Here is a 19,934-nt window from a genome sequence, read left to right as displayed (position 1 = left end):
TGGATGATCTTGTTTAGATGTTTATGGGGATTAAATTCTCTATGTGGACTACAGCTAATTATTATAGTTGATGAATGTGGTAATTATTTGTAATAATTATTTGTGAAAAAATTTTAACTCACCCATGGAAAATATGGGGTGTTGTATCTAGATGTAGGAAAAGCCAGTATTGATTTATATGTGAAGTCTTTTAAACCATAGATGGAGTTCTGAATTCCTTATAATTATACCAAAATTAAAGTGACTGGAGGTAGTGATCAGAGTTTGTTCCAATAGTACATCTAATTCTAAAAAGAATGGTGGTATTGGGTCTGAGTTAATTGTGTAATATAAATATTATATGAGTGCACACTTTTGGATTTATTGTATGTACTGAAAAAAAAGTTTATTACAATTATATAATGATGTAGGCAAGTGTGTTCTGGTGAAATTTGTACCCGATCATTAGACTTGGGACTGAATGAGAAGTGTATCCAGTCTCTAATTTAGGACTGAATGTTATTTTATATTGAATTTATGGTATGTATGCCCTTTTATTATTCTATGATCAAAATTTTGTGTTAAAACTTGTCACGACCAGAGTTTCTTGGCATGGTGATCGACGGGTATTACCTGTGAGGTCACTATGGTGGGGGGCATCTGGCGGTGGCGCTGGGGTTTGGTGTTGGCTGTGCGTGGTTCTGTGCGGGCATGTTGTCACTTTGGGCTGGTGAGGCCTGGTGGTGCTAACGTTCCACTCCGGCATGGGCGCCGCCATCTTGCCTCCATTCATGTGACCTAATCGCCCAATACTGGTTTGTCACATGCTCTCTCTGGCCAGTCACGGCACAGCACTTGGTATTTAGGGAGGTTCAGAGCCTCACTTCATTGCCAGTGCAACGTGTTTCTCATCATAGCTGAGAGAGAGTTCCCTGTGCTCACCACCTGTTTCCAGTGATACGCTACCTGCCTGTCTGCTTGTCTGCTCCAACCCCGCTGGACTACCCTGCATCCTCCATTACCTTCCCCTTGCCTGAGTACCTGAGTCTACTGTTCACCGTGCACCTTGCCTCCATTGACACTCTGCTGTATATTTCTTCCTCAGCCTGCATTCTTCATTTCAGCCACTACACCTGATTTCTCCAGCCTGTCATCAAGTGGACATTTCCCTATTAACCAGTCACTACCTGGACAGTTCCCATTGTTTGCCACTACCTGAACACTCTCTATTAACCAGTCACTTCCTGGACATTGTTCATTGCCTGTCACTAACTTGACTTTTTCCCATTACTTCACCACAGCTCCCAAGTGCACTTTGTGCTATATCTGGACTTTAGTTTTTGTCATATTCATGTCTATCAAACCACTCATTAAAAGTTCCACCTTTTCATTTAAACCTGCTTCAGTGTCTGCTCCTATCACCACCCCGGGCCCACAACAAAACCAGCACCTCACAGTTTGCACTGGCTCCATGGACCCGCCATGGAACAGGAGTCTGGAGTAGATTTATTTTGGTGCAGTGCTGGCTGTTTGGAAAACCTGGAAAGCATGCAGCATCAAATGGCTCAGTTTTTACAGGAAATGTCTAAAAGACATGATAATCTGCAAACCTCCTTATCCTCCCCTGGGATAACAGTCCCTACGCTCTCTCCTGCATCTGGAAATACTGGTAACAGGACATCTCCTTGCTTACACCTTCCTATGCCCAGCAAATTTGACGGCAACCCTAAACTCTGCCGGGGGTTTCTGAATCAGTGCGATATACATTTCACCTTACAGCCTGATAACTTTCCCACTGCAAAAACTAAAGTGGCTTCCATAGTGTCTCTGTTGTCCGGCTCAGCCTTGGATTGGGCTTCCCCACTCTGGGAGCGTTCAGATTCTCGGCTGGATAACTATACAGCCTTTGTGTTATCATTCAGGAGGATCTTTGATGAGCCCAGACGTACTGTATCAGCTTCATCTGGTATTATGACTCTGAGACAAGGAATCCGTTCTAGCAGCCAGTATGCCATACAATTTAATATTTTTGCATCAGAGCTCAAGTGGAATGAGGAAGCCCTCACCTCAGCCTTTTGGCATGAACTCTCGGACCGACTAAAAGATGATCTGGTCACCCGTGAGCTTCCCAACAATCTAAACGACATGATTTTGCTCTGTAATAAAATGGACCAGAGAACGTCAGGCTGAAAAGCACAGGTCTGACAGGCAAAGGTTATCTACCCATCCCTTACCTACCCGTCCATCCCCTACTCCTATGGATGAAGAGCCTATGCAGGTGGACCATACCCATCTCTCCAAAGAGGACGTCAGAGAAGGATGTTAAAAAACCTCTGTCTATACTGTGGAGATTCGGGACACCTAGTGGCCTCCTGTTCCCGCAAATCAGGAAACGCTCGTTCCTATCTGACATTGGGGACATAAAGTTAGGAGTAATGAGTCCGTCCTCAAATAACAAAGATTTCGTAATAACCTTAGCTATAGATCTAAAGCCTAAACCTGCCTTTGTTTCTGCTCTATTAGATTCTGGAGCAGCCAGAAATTTCATAACCTCCAGCTTAGTTGACAAACTGCAAATTTCTTGTTCATCCCTCACTCATTCCTTGACTGCCGTGGATGGTCGGCCTCTGGCTAATGGAGTTGTCACCAAGGAAACTCTACCAGTGCTAGTCCGTATTTGAGCACTCCATTCTGAGTCTTTTAAGTTTTTAGTGATACCTGAGGTGTCCCAAGACATTATTTTAGGACTACCCTGGCTATGCCTGCACAATCCTAGGATAGACTGCTGTTCTATGCAAATTCTTTCATGGGGGACAGACTGTCAGAAATCCTGTCTTCCCAAGATACGACCTCTAAGGAAAACAGCTTCATTAATATCTCCAGCAATTCCTAAGGAGTATCAAATGTTCACTGATGTCTTCTCCGAACAACAAGCAAATGTCTTACCTCCTCACAGAGAATGGGATTGTCCTATTGACCTGCTGCCTGATAAGATGCCACCTCGTGGTCGCACCTATCCTCTGTCCTTACCAGAGACAAAAGCAATGTCGGAGTACATCCAGGAGAATTTGGAAAAAGGATTTATTCACCCCTCCACCTCTCCTGCCGGAGCTGGGTTATTTTTCGTTGCCAAGAAGGATGGCGGCTTAAGACCTTGTATAGACTGAGGCCTGAACGATATAACGGTAAAAAATTGATATCCGCTTCCACTAATCATGGAGTTATTTGACAGGGTCAAGGGGTCCATCATATTCTCCAAATTAGATCTGAGAGGGGCCAACAATCTCCTTCGTATTTGCTCAGGTGACGAGTGGAAGACCACTTTTAATACTAGGGATGGACATTTTGAATACCTTGTGATGCCTATCAGCTTGTGCAATGCCCCCGCTGTCTTTCTGGGCTTCGTTAACAAAATCTTCCGGGATCTATTATATGTGTCAGTCGTTGTCTATCTGGACGACATATTGATTTTCTCGTCTTCTCTAGAGGAACATCATCACCATGTCAAGGAAGTGCTGTCTCATCTGAGGAAGAACCACCTTTACTGTAAACTGGAAAAGTGTGTCTTTGGTGTACCTAGTGTGCCATTTCTTGGTTACATCATATCTGGCTCCAGCCTAGGCAATCCTGGATTGGTCCCATCCTCATACCTTGAAAGCCATCCAGAGACTACTCGGATTTGCCAAATATTATAGACGCTTTATCAAGGGATTTTCATCACTGATTGCTCCCATTACGGCCCTGATCCATAAAGGCACTAATCCTGCCCTATAGTCACCCGAGGCAGAGACAGCCTTTCAGCTTTTAAAACAAGCCTTTATCTCAGCTCGAGTCTTAAGACAATCAGACCTGAATAGACCTTTCTTGTTAGAGGTTGATGCCTCATCTGAAGCAGTAGGAGCGGTCCTATCCCAGCAATATGAAGACAACCGAGTTCATCCCTGTAGGTTTTTCTCCAAGAAGTTCTCTCCTGCCGAAAGTAACTATGCTATAGGTGAACAAGAACTCTTGGCAGTGAAGTTGGCGCTGAAGGAGTGGAGATACCTACTGGAAGGGGCTAAATTTCCCTTCACCGTCTTCACTGACCATCGGAACCTCCTCTTCCTCAAAAACATCCAGTGTGTGAGCCCTCGTCTGGCAATTTTCTTTGCTCGCTTTCAGTTCACCCTGACCTTCCGATCTGGAGCTCTTAATCAGAAAGCAAATGCTCTGTCTAGATCTCTCCTATGTAACGACAATTCAGAGACCCTGCATAGTGCCCCTGTCCTGGAGTCAAGAGAGTTTGCCACCGTACAGATACAGCCCCATACTGAGAAAACTTTTGTGGCCCCAGAGTTAAGGAAGCAGATCCTTACCTGGGCTCACTCCTTTTGTTTTGCATATCACTCAGGTACTCGAAAGTCTCTGGAACTTTTAAAGAGAAGTTATTGCTGGCCTTCCATGAAAACTGATGTATTGGAGTTTATTTCCTCTTGTGCCTCATGTGCTCAGCATAAGTCTTCACATCAAGTCCCAGCTGGTGAATTGTTACCCCTGCCTATTCCTTAACGTCCATGGACACATCTCTCCATGGACTTCGTAATGGATTTACCTAGCTCTCAGGGTTACACCACCATCTGGGTTGTGGTAGATCGATTTTCGAAGATGGTTCATTATATGCCTCTAAAGAAACTGCCTACTGCTCCTGACTTGGATTATCTGTTTGTCCAGCACATATTTCGTCTCCATGGACTTCCTACAGAAATAGTTTCTGATCATGGCACTCAATTTGTGGCAAAGTTCTGGAGAGCCTTATGTTCTGTTCTACAAGTAAAGTTAAACTTTTCCACGGCCTATCACCCTCAGAGCAATGGATCCACAGGGAGGGTCAATCAAGATCTTGAGACCTTCCTAAGGATCTTTATGACGTCATCCCAAGACAATTGGTCTGAATTTCTACCATGGGCAGAATTTGCACATAATGCCTCGTATCATTCCTCGACAAATCAAACCCCATTTCAAATTATCTACGGTCTTCACCCTCGTATTCCTGAGTTTTGAAGCCTGCCTTTGATGTGCCAGCTGTGGAGGATACTGTACAGGGATTTGCATCTAATTGGGCTCAGGTGCGTTCTGATTTGGAGAAGGTGTCCTCCTGTTACAAACTTCAGGCAGATAGGAGACGTAGGAAGGTACCTTGCATGCAAGTTGGAGACCAAGTCTGGTTGTCCACCCGGAACATCCGTCTCAGAGTACCTTCGATGAAATTTGCTCCCCGGTTCATCGGACCTTTTTCCATCACAGAAATAATCAACCCTGTGGCTTATCGCCTTCAGCTGCCTGCTTATTTAAAAATTCCAAACTCATTCCATATCTCCCTCCTAAAACCCCTAATATTGAACAAATTCCGCAAGGTCCTTCCTGTTCCCCCTCGCATCCAGACTGAAAGAGGCATGGAGTTCGAGGTCTCTCAGGTCCTGGATTCTCGCATCCGCAGAGGACGATTGCAGTATCTCCTGGATTGGAGGGGTTACGGTCCGGAGGAGCGCTGTTGGACCAATGCTCGAGATATCCATGCTCCCGCCCTGGTCAGGAGATTCCATACTGCTCATCTGGAAAAGCCTGGTGAGTGTCCTGAGGCCACCCATAAGGAGTAAGTACTGTCACGACCAGAGTTTCTCGGCATGGTGGTCGATGAGCATTACCTGTGAGGTCACTATGGCGGGGGGCGTCTGGCGGTGGCGCTGGTGTTTGGCGGGGGCATTGGCTGTGCGTGGTTCTGTGCGGGCATGTTGTCACTTTGGGCTGGTGAGGCCTGGTGGTGCTTCCGTTTCGCTCCGGCATGGGCACCGCCATCTTGCCTCCGGTCACGTGACCTAATCTCCCAATCCTGGTTTGTCACATGCTCTCTCTGGCCAGTCACGGCACAGCACTTGGTATTTAGGGAGGTTCAGAGCAATGTGCAACGTGTTTCTCATCACAACTGAGAGTTCCCTGTGCTCACCACCTGTTTCCTGTAATATGCTACCTGCCTGCCTGCTTGTCTGCTCCAACCCTGCTGCACTACCCTGCATCCTCCATTACCTTCCCCTTGCCTGAGTACCTGAGTCTGCTGTTCACCCTGCACCTTGCCTCCATTGACACTCTGCTGGATAATCCTTCCTCAGCCTGCATTCTTCATTTCAGCCACTACACCTGATTTCTCCAGCCTGTCATCAACTGGACATTTCTCTATTAACCAGTCACTACCTGGACAGTTCCCATTGTCTGCCACTACCTGAACACTCTCTATTAACCAGTCACTTCCTGGACATTGTTCATTGCCTGTCACTAACTGGACTTTTTCCCATTACTTCACCACAGCTCCCAAGTGCACTTAGGCCCTCATTCAGAGCCGGAGGCTCTGAGCAGAGCGCACGCTCTGAATGAGGGCCATCCTCCATAATTATCCTACTATGACCATCGCCACTGCGAACCGGAGCCTGCGGTTGAGTTTCTCAACCGCAAGGCCCGGAGTGATTTTTGCTCTATCAGAGCCAAAATCACTCCCACTGACATCACTAGTGATGTCAGTGGGCCGGCTTCTGACGGTAGGTGTTCACTTGGGAATGCCCCCGTCTGGGAGGCACGCCCCCGGCACACCCACCAAAGGGGGCGTGCTGTCAATCAACATCGACAGCACGCCCCCTTTGATCAGACACAACAAGCGAAGGAAAGTCCTTCGCTCGTCGCGTCTGGCGCATGCGCACGACGGAGCTCCCTCCATCGTGCGCATGCGCAGTGCACACCATCGACCCACTTGCGAGCGGACAGCCGCTTGCGAGTGGGTCTGAATCAGGCCCTTAGTGCTATATCTGGACTTTAGTTTTTGTCATATTCATGTCTATCAAACCACTCTTTAAAAGTTCCACCTTTTCATTTAAACCTGTTTCAGTGTCTGCTCCTATCACCACCCCGGGCCCACAACAAAACCAGAACCTCACAAAACTATGTTGTGGAGAAATTTTCTTGCACCATGTACTATACACCCAATCTCTCTTTTTTATAAGATGTGCCCCTGATGAAATCCGTATAACGACGAAACGCATTGGGTCATAATACTGGTAGATTGTTTGGGGTTTTTCGTAGTACACTTTCCACCATTGGGTGCAACAGTGGACAACCCTTTTACAGTCCGTAACATCGCACTTTATGTAAGCTGATGCAACAGTTTTTTTTTTTTAACTGCTTTTTATGTCAAATATTTGTAAAATAAACATTTTTAAGTACTAATTGTGACAATTTGGCCTACTATATTTGGGTGTATTCTGGTGTGAGGGTATATTTCAGGAAAGATTGAATCCCTGTGAAAATTGCCTCATCAGGATCTATCCCCACATTGGAAGAAAAATCCTAAAGACAATAAAAAAAAGTTTACTATAAGAAAATCTTTTCATCATTTCATCTATCTAGGACTGATCTGTCGTTCTAGTAAAAATCACATTTTAAAGATTTGATATATTATGTATTATGCATCTGAATGTTCTTTGTAAACAATTTGTGTGATTTTTTAAATTAAAATATAAGTGCCCTCTCCTCTTATATATGTACACTATTCTGGACACCGATATAACAGGAGGTGAATAGGGAGGTGCAGCTGGTACATATACAGTGTTTGGTATTTAGTTCTATTATTATTTTAGTGCAAGTTAAGGTAATTTCTCTTTTTATATATATATAAATATATTATACAAATCCCCCCACCCCCCTTAAAAACCCTGCGTTTGCCCCTGCTGGCAATGCAAAGGCTGCCTCAGTCTTCCCGGCAATGTCAATGTGTTTTTTATTGTTTTACAACTCTAGTCCTGACTTCTGGACTCCTGTCCTGATGAGTCCTTTGTTGAAAGTGCTGCTGCAAGCCTGTAACAGCAATAAAAAGAAATATCCCAGGACCCCCACTATGACTCTTAATGGGTAGATTTACTACGATGTTGCCCATAGCAACCAATCAGATACTAGCTATCATTTCTCTACCTCATTCTAGAAAATGATACACAGAATCTGATTGGTTGTTATGGGCAACCCCACTACTTGTCTGTTTTAGAAGCTTTAATAACTATACCCCTCACTCTGACTCTCTCCTCTCCCTACTACCCTTCACTCTGACTCTCTCCTCTCCCTTCTACTACTGTCTACTCTGTAGCACTTCTCTTAATATTACTACTGTCTACTGCAGACTCCAGTGACTGTCTCTCTCTGTCTCTTGCCATCTAAGAAGACTCAGCAGGAGGAAGTGGCGTATGTACTACTAAGCACGTCACTCACTCCTTTCCCGCCGGCCAAAGTCCATCCTCGCCCCCTTCAAAGAGTGACAATGGCAGCAGGGAAGTGAGACACATCCGTAATGGCTGCATCTGGAACTATGCCGCTCGCGGATGTGGTCACTGAGACTTTAGTCAGTCACTGTGAGTGGCTGTTTCAGTGACTGCGAGAATCCCGTTACTACATGGGATTTGATTACGAAAATCCCGGGTAATTTTGGCACTCGAAACTGGCCAGGTTCATTGATCTTGGGATTGGCTTCCCTAATTTCAGCACATTATAATAGATACCTAGGTACTTGTACAAATGTTAACTCTTTAACGGGCATGTTTACAATTATTCATGAATTTAGTTTGATAACTATACATAAGGGGAATTACAAAAAAAAACACGCTGGGAAAGTGGCTTCAATAAGAGCCTATCCCTGCAATACGTGATCACTAATTCCACTTTACTGGTGGGCTCGGACCTGGCAGAAACCTATGAGGGTTGCATTTCAGATCGAAAATGAAGGGACTGCTGTAGATATCTCCAATATTTGCTGCCGTTCCCCCTTCTTCTTACTTCATTTTCAGCAGTAATCATCTAAAAACTGTTGGTTTGTGTCAATAGATATGCCCCTAAACCTGCTAGTAAGTTATAGCTAGTATAAGATTTAAATCCGATTTTTTTTTTAAATTATACATCTGTTTTGTATTTATATAAATGTGTGACTCTAATAACACTAACTCTCTATTTTGGTTGTGACATGTATTACCGCCGGCCGCATGGTTCAATTCCCGACAGCGGCTGCCCGACAAAGGAGGAAATCTCAATCGTCCTAAAGGTAAGTATTTACTAACCTAACCCCCCTTAACCCTAACCTCCCCCCCGGTGCCTAACCCTAAGCCCCCTTCTAAGTGCCTAAACCTAACCCCCCCTTCCCCGCTGCCTAAACCTAAGTCCCCCGGGGGGGGTGCCTAACCCTAACCTCCCCCCGGGGGTGCCTAACCCTAACCCTCCCTCCTCCTAGCCTAACCCTAACCTCCCGGGGGGGTGCCTAACCCTAAGTCCCCCCGGGAGCCCTAAACCTAACCCTCCCCCCTGCGACTGTCCGCTGCGGTGCCCGGCATCCGCTCGATCGGGATGCCGGGCGCCGGTCTCCCGACGTCGGGCAAATTACAGGCTTCTACATTTAGACGCGTCATTCGGCCCTAGTCGGGATAAAGCAGTCTGGAAGCCGGCGGTCGGCATTTAGACCATCGGGTTCCAGACTACATCCCCTCTATTTTATCAGTGTCACCTGTAAGTTTATATTATAAGCACACTAGGGGAGGAGGGGGGTTGTTACAGATGTGATGGGTCTGGCTGTAACGGCATAACCAGGCTCCCAGTAAAGATCTGCCCATCCCATAGTACATTGGAGAATTATGAAAATAACCACAAATGACAATTATACAGATAATAAAAGAATGTAACAATAGATGTAGTAGTGTATTTTACATAATATACAATTTTGTTATAAATCACCACCATCAAATATATTAAGAAATGTTTATTAAAATGTCTGTTCATATGAATAATCATACTTGTACCATATTCATTTTATTGCCATCCAATACACTAGCGTAGTGACAATGTAAAACCTGTGTTATATGACCAATTTAGGAACAAACATCATAGAGTGACTATCAATTGCATAATACTTTTTATTGAGCCCAAAAAAAAATGAAATACAGTACTGTGCAGGCACAAATGAAGACTATATCCATATGCAATAAGTTGCATTTGAATTCATTAAAATGGCATTATTTTTATGCATATAATTTTCCATTTGTATTACACAACTACAGAGTTTAGTGGCATAGCTTATTAGCTGAAGAGTCTTAAATGAACAGGCATACCTTTCACAATTTTTGTGAAAGGAAACATATAGAAACATACAGTACTGGCCACACAATTTCAATTGTTGATATACTTAGATACAGTCATTTTAAATTCTTCTGGTTTTAACACGCAATTCGTAGGCTATTTCCAGCATGTGCGATCCTGTGAGTCACGCAATTCAATTGTCAAAGCCTTTTCACAGCACCCACGTGGTAATTCTACAGTGCGTGACCTGGGGGGAAGTGCATGAAAAACTGGGGAAAGCATCCTGAACCCAAGAAAAGAGGCAAATAAAATTGAATACCAGTATAGAGGACATTTAGTGGCCATAAGCAAAGTATCTGAGGTTCTTAAAAGGTATCAAATAGCTCATTTTGACCTTTTTAACAGTGGAATTATTATTATTGTTTTTAAACAAGTGTTTTCCTCCAAATTAAAGCCTCTGTCTAGAATATTTAGTGGTACAGGTTGAGTCTCCCATATCCAAATATTCAGAAATACGGAATATTCCGAAATACGGAATTTTCTTGGCGTGACTCAGAAAATGAAACCTTTGATTTTTGATGGTTCAATGTATACAAACTTTTTCTAAGCCACAAATTATTAAAAATATTGTATAAAATTACCTTCAGGTTGTGTGTATAAGGTATATATGAAACATAAATGAATTTCATTTCTGTACACAAACTTTGTTTGAGCCACAAAATTATTGAAAATATTGTATAACATTACCTGCAGGCTGTGTGTATAAGGTGTATATAGAACATAAATGCATTCTGTATGTATAATTGGTTCCTATTCCCAAAATATTTCATTATTGTATGCAATTATTCCAAAATACGAAATATTCCGTTATCCAAAATACCCCTGGTCCCAAGCATTTTGGATATGGGAGACTCAACCTGTACAGAAAAATGTCTGTAATGTGATTTTTAATTGTTTTTTTAGCAAATTTCAAGTATATTGGGAATAAAGCATTTCTAACTCCCATCTGCAAAAGTTTGAAAAACTAATTTCCTGTCTATACAACACCCCAAATACATATTCCACACACTTCAATCCTTTTTACAGAAAATCACCTGAAAACTGACGTTTCTAATTTTTCCAAATTACGCTATTTATATGCCTCCAATAACACAATTATTCATTTGGGAGGGTTTTACCAGAGGTTCTGCTCTGTGCCCCAACATTTTTACCTTATAATAAGGAATTTTCCCTACTTTTCACTAACTCAGGTGCTGCAGAATTAAAAGCTGCGTTAACTCCCATTGAGACTTATGTTAACTTAACAGCAAGAAGTCGTGGCTGCAAGTTTTTGTCCCGCTGTTTACGTGCATTAATAGAATCAACTGCTAATTGAATCTGCCCCTTATAGTCTTTTCTTTGTTAAAAAAAAAGGGTGGGTTTGAGACCAAAGCCGCCTTATAGGTGTCTCATTGCTGCTATTGCTTGGGGGAGTACCTGCTTTTAAAATATGTGTGCAGACAAGACAATTAGAACTATGGCAATGATAATATCACATTTAATATTACATTCATGATTATATTTAGTGTAGGATTGGCCAGCAAGGGGGGGCGGGCACTTTGGTGAGGGTTATTTAACTTAACATATATTACACTTTGTGGAACTAACACTCACTGTTTTTAATACAAAGTACAGCTTAAAGTGGATAGAGTAGCACTAATAAAGTATTTGGTGAGTGCAGATGATCCATGCCTATTTGATTACATACACTGCATATATAAATTGTTTTGTTGGCAGAAGAAGGATCACAGAAAGTACCAAATTAAAATTACTTCTCAAAAAGATGAACCCCTGACAAAGCCGCCACCATCTGGGCATGGAAAAAGTAAGTTGGTTTATGATGATGTGGGGTGCGCACCCTGATGACATCAGATGACTCTGTAACTTCAACACTAATGAACACGTCATGTGATAGTACAGCTGTCATCACTGGTATACTTGGTTGTTCTGTATATTTTGGGGCTTCCTCAGACTGCATTATATTTTAGAACCAATAAGAACCCTTTACATTCAGTATGATATAATTTATTACCTATATGTTTACTTTTATATACTGTACTATAAGGCCCTTTTGTGCCTCAGACTGATAAAACCCATTAACTATTATTACTAGGTACCCAGAGTACTAGATATTGATGGATTGTGTGTCTATCACCTACTCTGTTACTATTTAAATGAGTGAACTTCAGAAAGGGACTTAATTTAATTTGTATTAAATGTGTTTTTGTATATGTTATTACAACAAACAATAAACTGCTGCTTGGATTATTGTAGCTCCATTTGGTTGTGTGTCTTTCTGAGCTGTCTTTCAGTTTTAATTTTTTGATGTAACTATTAATTAAAAAAAAAACCTCCACATCATGAGGACTATATTTAAATATATCTTCCAAACTACTTATTTGTCATTTACATGCTAATTTAGTGTTTTACATATATATATATATATATATATATATATACACATACTGTATATATATTTATAAAAACAAATTCTAGAGTTTAAATACAAAAGTTTTTCCTCCCCTATTTTAATGTGTCCATTGCAAATGTATGAACAGATAACCCATATTGTTAATTCAATTGGTAATAGAAATAAAAAATTTAAATGTATTGCATAAAGATAAATACTATTAATAATTACAATTTATTTAAATGTGTGAACTAATAAGGATATCTTTTGTTATATAGTATCTGTGTTTAATATAATAAACCTGGTTGGAGAACCTACAGTATATTTAATAAAATGATTTCACCAGCTTTGCTTAACAGAGTTCCCAGTCATGCTGTTTTCTAAGGGTTTACTGATGTCAACCCTTCTAAGTCATTAAATAAATAACCCTGCACTTTACTGTTAATATAGTGTATACTATAAATAAAAATATTGCCAGTGTGATCATTTTATATATTGATCTAGCAGCAAGCTGGATTTCTATATGAAGTAATGAGGTAATATTTGACATTTACTTTAAGTACTGAATTATTTACTTTTATGCAACATAACAAATAGGAAAAGTTTAATATTAAAAATCTAAAAAAAAAATTACATTATGCAACATTTGTAAATTTTGATTTAAAATACTATATAAACACGGAAACAATGCATAATGTACATATTTTCACTTTAATGACAGCATTACTTGCAACTATCTCCCAGTATACAACTCGAAATTCAACACAATTCCTGTCTCTTTCTACTCTTTCAGAAATGTAAAAAAAATGAATAAAAAAGATGACTGCCAAATGTACATAAAACTTTAATGTACATTACCAGAGAAAAGTTTTAGAACACTCCCATTTATCCAGTTTTGATTGAAAAGTACACAATTAAATGTCCCTCTATACTCTGAAATTAAAACCTAGAAAAAAATAAACAACTGGAGATAAAAAAAAACTAATCATAGAGTCATTTTGTCACTCAGTGACCCTGTGCACAGTCACTCTGTGCAAGTCGCCAATTCGGGATCTAGCAAAAGAGCCCCAGACCATCACGCTTCCTCCTTCATGCTTGAAAGTTGGTGTCACAGGTATTGGAAGCATCATTCTTTTTAAATTTTAGCCTTTACAGTACTTCCTGACTGCTTAGCAAATAAACACCAAACACTGACAAACCTTAATTTTGCCTATTCTGTGTTATATAAAAACCGTGCATGATGAACCAGTGATTTCACATTTTCTATTTGCTATTGAAAATACTGTATTATCTGCTGGAAATGTTTTAATTTAAGAATTAAATTTTTTACATGTTTGAATATATAATGAAGGTCCAGAGTAAGCTAAACAGATATCACAATTTTGTCAATAAAATTAAACAAATCAATAAACAAAATCAAAATCAATGTTTGTATGATGAATTACACGGTCTCATTAAAGTGTGCATGCTCTTTTTGGCACTAGTTAATTTTTTTTTTTTTAAACTATTCACAACAGAATGCATAGTGGGATATGTGTAAATCTGTTGCAATCTTTTGTTTTATAAAATTAATTTAGCATCATAGAAAAGTAAAAAAATTGCTACTGTCAAACAGAGAAACAATATTGATTACATTTCCAATTACTGAAAATTTAGCTATGCATGTCAAAACAACACCACCACATTTTAGGTAGAATTAGTTTGAACAAGAAAAGGCAAGACACACAAACGTGTAGCAATGCACAAATCAAGTTGTAAAGGTGCAAATGAAAATAGAAAACAAAAAAACACAATGAACTGCTAAGTATTGCACACATTTCATTCGTGTCCCCCTTAGGGATTTTATTTACACCGAAATACTTCTACGTTTGCAACATTTGTGGTTTAAAATTACATTCCTCATATCACAGTAAAATAATATGCAGTTTACCGCTACTTAATTGTGTACTATTTACATACATGCAACACCAGAACACAGTACAAAAAAAACTTATTTTCCTGTGTTAAAACAATATAAAGTCACGTGTACTCAAAAAGAACTGTTAAATGTTAAAAATGTACCAAACACTGATACTGTACATAAATGCCCCAGGAAATATGATATTAATTAATTAATACAATAGTACGGAAATAATTTGTGTTTTTCTTCAAAAAGAGTCCTATATGTAAGACAATAAAACTGAGGAGGTATGTGGCAGAACACCTTCATGTATAAAATGATATGCAAATAAAGTTAAATAATACAAGTTGACAAAAACAAATAAATAGTAAATACACTATAATAGCTATGCATACAAAACTATATTGACATTTTCTAGGGGAAAAAAATCATGTGAAAATACGAGAAATTATAGGTTACTTCTGTCTAATTCCATCTCAAGATTCAAAGGGCATTTACTTTAACCAGACCTTTCTGACTGCTTTCCAAGAGGTTATATCAGTTTTGGAATGACCCCTGTGCCATCAAACTACATTGTAATTCCATCCTTGCTAAAAGTCGTCCTAAGAGGACCATCAGCCTTATAAAGTTCCAGCACTCTATGAAACTTACTGAGTCACTGCACCAAAGTTGGCCCAAAAGTGAGATTGGGCCGCCAAGGTAAATGCATGCACCTAAGGGTAGAACCAGCCCTTCCAGTACTAACAGGACTGCGGTTCTCTGCACCAGAGCTAAAGGTGCACACACGGCTCTTCTCATCACATCACTGCTGAGTTCCTTTTCTTTTCTGTTCCAGCTCCTGCAGACGTTCCTCCCTGGACTGAGCATGCTGAGATCCCACTTTATGTGCCGTCTCAGTGGCGGTAATGTCTATCTGAGCGTACTTGGTGGAGCCCCCTCCTGGAAAATATGTATAAAAAAAAATTATGTTGGTCTACAAATACTGCAATTTTTTTTTTTTTTTTAAAGCACTGTAGATTTGTAATAGTGGAAGCATTCCTAGGAGATCATCACCAATGTCATTACAGTTTCACTCAACCGGAGCTGTTAGGGAAAATGAAGAGTAAGGTTGAGTACAAAGATATTTAAATAGATTCAGGCGCATTACAAAGATGAGTCTTACAAATGACAGTATTGAGTATCATATTCATTCCGCATGCTGTGTGAGACTGACAAATGGCCATCTGTCTTCACATTCTGCGTTGTCTTGCAATTTCTCGCTTTCATTCATAACACCCATGGTCAACAGGAGATAGACATATTTAAATGTGAAATGTGCACTATTTGTGTGGCGTTTGTATGGTCTCCCCATCTTTTTTTTTTCTAGCGTATGCTCTGATTTTATCACTAAATAATATTGTGGCACAATACAAATAAACAATAATACTAAAGGCACAAGGAGGTGTAGGAACTACAGTATATTAACATTTTCTAGGGGAAGGGGAAATCAATGTGAAAATACAAGAAATTATAAATGACTTCTGTCTAATTCCATCTCACTATTCAACGAGCATTTACTTTAACCAGACCTTTCTGACTGCTTTCCAGGAGGTAACATCGGTTTTGAAATTACCCCTGTGCCATAAAACTACAATGTAATTCCATCCTTGCTAAAAGTCAGCCTTATAAGGTTCCAGAACTCAAAGGGGCCTATTCATCATCATCACTTAATTTTTACAAAAGCAGGTGCAAATGCACATTTTCACCTGCAATTGTAAAAATGAAGTTATCGGGCCATTCATCAAGAGGGTAAAGCAGGAGATATCACAGATATCTCCTACTTACCTTCCTTTTGCGGAATGGCTACACTAGTATGGGGACAGAATTCATCAAGCTCCGAAAATATTATATTTTTGGAGCTTGACTGCGGGAGCATTCGCCATCTTCAGATGGGGGGGAGGGGGAAGCATATCCGGCGGTCAGGCAGCAGAATGCTGCGTGTGTGGAGACCGCCCAATATGACGGCCGTCGGATCATGGACCTCATTCAGAGCCGCCTGCAAAAAGCGAGCGCTCGCTCTGAATGAGGGCAGCCACTTTTTTTTTTTCAGCCGGCCTCCTGGCCGCTCACTAAGCTGCGGGTGGCGACCCACAGCTTTTGCGAGCGGCCAGGTGATGGTCGCGACCATCGGGCTCGCCGCGTGTTCGCAATGCCCCACCATCGACCCGCTTACGAGCGGGTCTGAATGAGGCCCCATGTGTCGCATCGCCGGCTACACATCGTACCGTGTGTAGCCGGCTTTACTGAGTCATTGTGAGGAGTTTGTATGTTCTCCCCATCTTGGTATTGTTTTATTAAAATATGCTATTATTCAAGCACTACGTAAGATTGTGGCACTGTACAAATAAACAATGATACAAAAGGCACAGGGATGTGTAGGAACTTGGTGATTACTGTAATTGTTATGAATATTATGTGTTTTAATTATGTTACGGGCTTAACATTTGATACCATTTCAATATATCAGTGTGTACAGTACATACGGTATTCCTATACTAGAGTAATACAGAAACTACAAAATATAAGTTAATGTTATAGAATATGTTCAACAGAACTTATAAGGCCACCAAACTTAAAATATAGATTTCTTTATGAGCCAATGTTAACATCTAAACAAACATCTGTGTGAACCAGGACCTTATCACAATTACAAATACTAGTATGGCATTGTGTAAAAGAGGCTCCTATGTACATCAGGCTTCCTGCCTTTTATCAAGTCTATCGAAAGAATCAGACAGTATAGCACCAGTACAGGCATAGATGTAGGTGTAAAATTAGCACTGAGCAAAAACAGCCAATCAGACACTTGCTTTACTATCTGACTTGTAATAGACAGACAAAAGCCAATTGCTGATTGGTTGCTGCAGGTTATAAATACTTTTTTTTTTATTATAAAAGAACAACGAAATTACAAAAACCAGGTAAACCACATACGCATTACAGCATGGAACAATCCTATTAATTAAAATCCCCATTCATCATACTGTGTAACTCTGCACCCATGCTGGTAAATAATCCACAATGACTGTAAAGTTTGTACATTTTGGACTATTACATTTGGGTCTATGGGTCTGATTCAGAGGCGCTCGCTATTTGCGAGCGCTTGCTCTGAATCAGGGCAGATTTTAAAAAAAAAATCCGCCTCCAGGCCGCTCGCATAGCTGTGGGTGACCACCCACAGCTTTTGCGAGCGGCCTGGTGATGGTTGCGATTATCACAACCATCGGGCTTGCGACGAGACCCTTGTGGTAGGGTCTCGGTTCCCGCAACCCGATTGAACTTCCTGCTCTAAAAGAGCAGGAAGTTCACTACTGACATCACGAATGATGTCAGTAGGGCCGCCCCCACAAAGGGCAGGCGTTCCTTCGGGAACGCCTCCGTTTCTCCAGCCACCCCCCCCTCCCCACCTACAAAACGGGGCGAGCTGTTGATCAACATCGACAGCCGCACTCTGTTTTGTAGCGAGCCCCGGAGCGAGTGAAGTTCTCACTCGCTCCGGGTCTCGCACATTCGTGGCATGCGCACTGGCTGACTATCGACCCGCTTGCGAACACGATGCGCTCGCGAGCGGGTCTGAATCAGGCCCTATGTACTAAGCCTTGGATGGAGATAAAGTAACAACCAATCAGCTCCTACCTGTCACTTTACAGACTGTGTTTGAAAAATGACAGTAAGGAGCTGTTTGGTTGGCACTTTATCTCCATCCACTTTATCCCTCTCCAAGGCTTAGTACATAGGGCTCGATTTAGACCCACTCAGTAGATGCATTCGCACGTATGCAAATCCGCGATCGCACGGCAAGGCATTAGCACGCCCACTATGTCTTAGCGTGCAATCGTGGTGTGTATGCAGATGCCCAGCAGCCTGTCTTAAGATGCCCACTTATGTAGGTCTTCTCCAGGATGTGTATGCAGCCATCGGTAACAACGAGTATTATCGGAAGCGATCGCAGCACTGTGGCTGACCATACCCTACCGCAAGCACTGCGAGCGCTTGAGTGTGATTTTCAACCATGTGACGCATACGACGACGCTGCGTCTTAATTATGCATGCCTCTGAAACGGCTTTGAGATGCTCAGGCAGTCTAGCTTGGAGCTGTCTATGCGCAGCAAGCGAACGCTTCCCGATCACATAGGGTAGTTCGCACACGCGCACTGCGATGCATACGCATGTGCAGATTGTAAACATCGGCAGCCTGGTCTGAGCGGGTCTGAATCAGGCCCACGGGCCCGATTAAGTGCCGTGATACAAAAAGATCCTAAGCAAAAACTCTGTATCAATGAAAAGCTCAAAAACATATATTCTAGACTTAAAATCTACTGGACAACCCCCAGTCTGGAAAGAGGTCTTATTAATCACATACAAAGTAGGGATAATACATAATCCAGCTTCTTAGCATTTTTACAAATTCACTGAATTAATTTACTACACACAAGTCTATTTGTGTCTCCATGTTCTAATGTCAGGAAGAACACATCAATTCTAATGGTCTCATTCTATTAATCATATTCATTAGAGCTAGGAAGAAAATGTTCTCAGCGGTAACTTGGGAAAATGGGCGTCTTGACTGGTGAAAAGACTCTCTCAATCTTTATTAATTCCCAGGTCTTAATTATAATGATTACTGGGAAAATAAACACTGTTTTCCTACCTTATGCAGAGAATTATCACTCATTATTTTCTGATATCATATAATCACTCTCGGCTGGATAAATCTCAGTTTGCATAAATGTGGATGGCTAGGAAATTGAAATTCAATGTAATTACCCCAAGTAAATTAAAGGTGAGCAGCAATATGTCCTGTCTGAATAATCACAACTCGCTTTCTCTTCCGTTCCACGTGCAGAATTGAGTAGACAGTGACCTAGAAAGTTTCTTATTCTGAGAAGTGCTATAAATGTACTGAGATACATTAGTTTAGAGATGTTGAGCTGTCTTTCATGTATACTGACAGGCTAAAATAGCTTATTTTACTGCTAAATGGTGGTTTGTAAATCGTTATTTTCAATATGCTTCCTGGAAAAAGTCTGTTTTGTTCTATTGAAACCCCAACATAATTGTCAGACTTCTGTGTGCTACAAATTATCCGTATTCTGTGTGAGACCTTAAAACTCTTTCTAAACTACAAACCACATTCTCCCAAACTGGCATCTACCGTATATTCCCTTGAAGCAATCTATAGATTAAAAACTTAATCTGAAGAAAAAACTCTACTCCATTGGCCTGTGATTGGTGAGGGTATCTGGACACCTGGCCTTTCAAAATAATTCAATTACATTCAACCAAAATTCATTGTAAGAGTTACTTGCTATGACTGTTACATGGCCACAATGTATACGACCCCTGTTACCATTACCTTAGAAATCCACTATTGCATGGCTGATAGCACTGTATGTAATTCCTAAAAGAAAATATCTGCATGAAAAAGTATCCTCG

General features: G+C 41.1%; 1 protein-coding gene across 3 annotated transcripts in view; it reads right to left on the bottom strand.

The window, feature by feature from the left end:
• Positions 1-13,243: 13,243 nt before the first annotated feature.
• The window catches only part of DOK7 (docking protein 7), a 205,724-nt gene continuing 199,033 nt past the window's right edge, over positions 13,244-19,934 (bottom strand). For 2 of the 3 annotated variants that reach the window (XM_088462233.1, XM_088462234.1), the window contains one exon: positions 13,244-15,398. In XM_088462233.1, coding sequence (XP_088318359.1) covers positions 15,262-15,398 — 137 coding nt within the window. In that variant the 3' untranslated portion in view covers positions 13,244-15,261. Of the gene's footprint in view, positions 15,399-15,438; positions 15,543-19,934 lie in introns of those variants that run through there. The other variant, XM_088462235.1, reaches the window with a different exon arrangement.

This window comes from Taudactylus pleione, unplaced genomic scaffold (assembly GCF_031769625.1).
Source record: "Taudactylus pleione unplaced genomic scaffold, aTauple2 ptg001166l, whole genome shotgun sequence".
NCBI classification, from domain to species: Eukaryota; Metazoa; Chordata; class Amphibia; order Anura; family Myobatrachidae; genus Taudactylus; species Taudactylus pleione.
The sequence above is the reverse complement of the archived record's forward strand: the minus strand, read 5'-3'. Positions and strand labels throughout refer to the sequence as shown.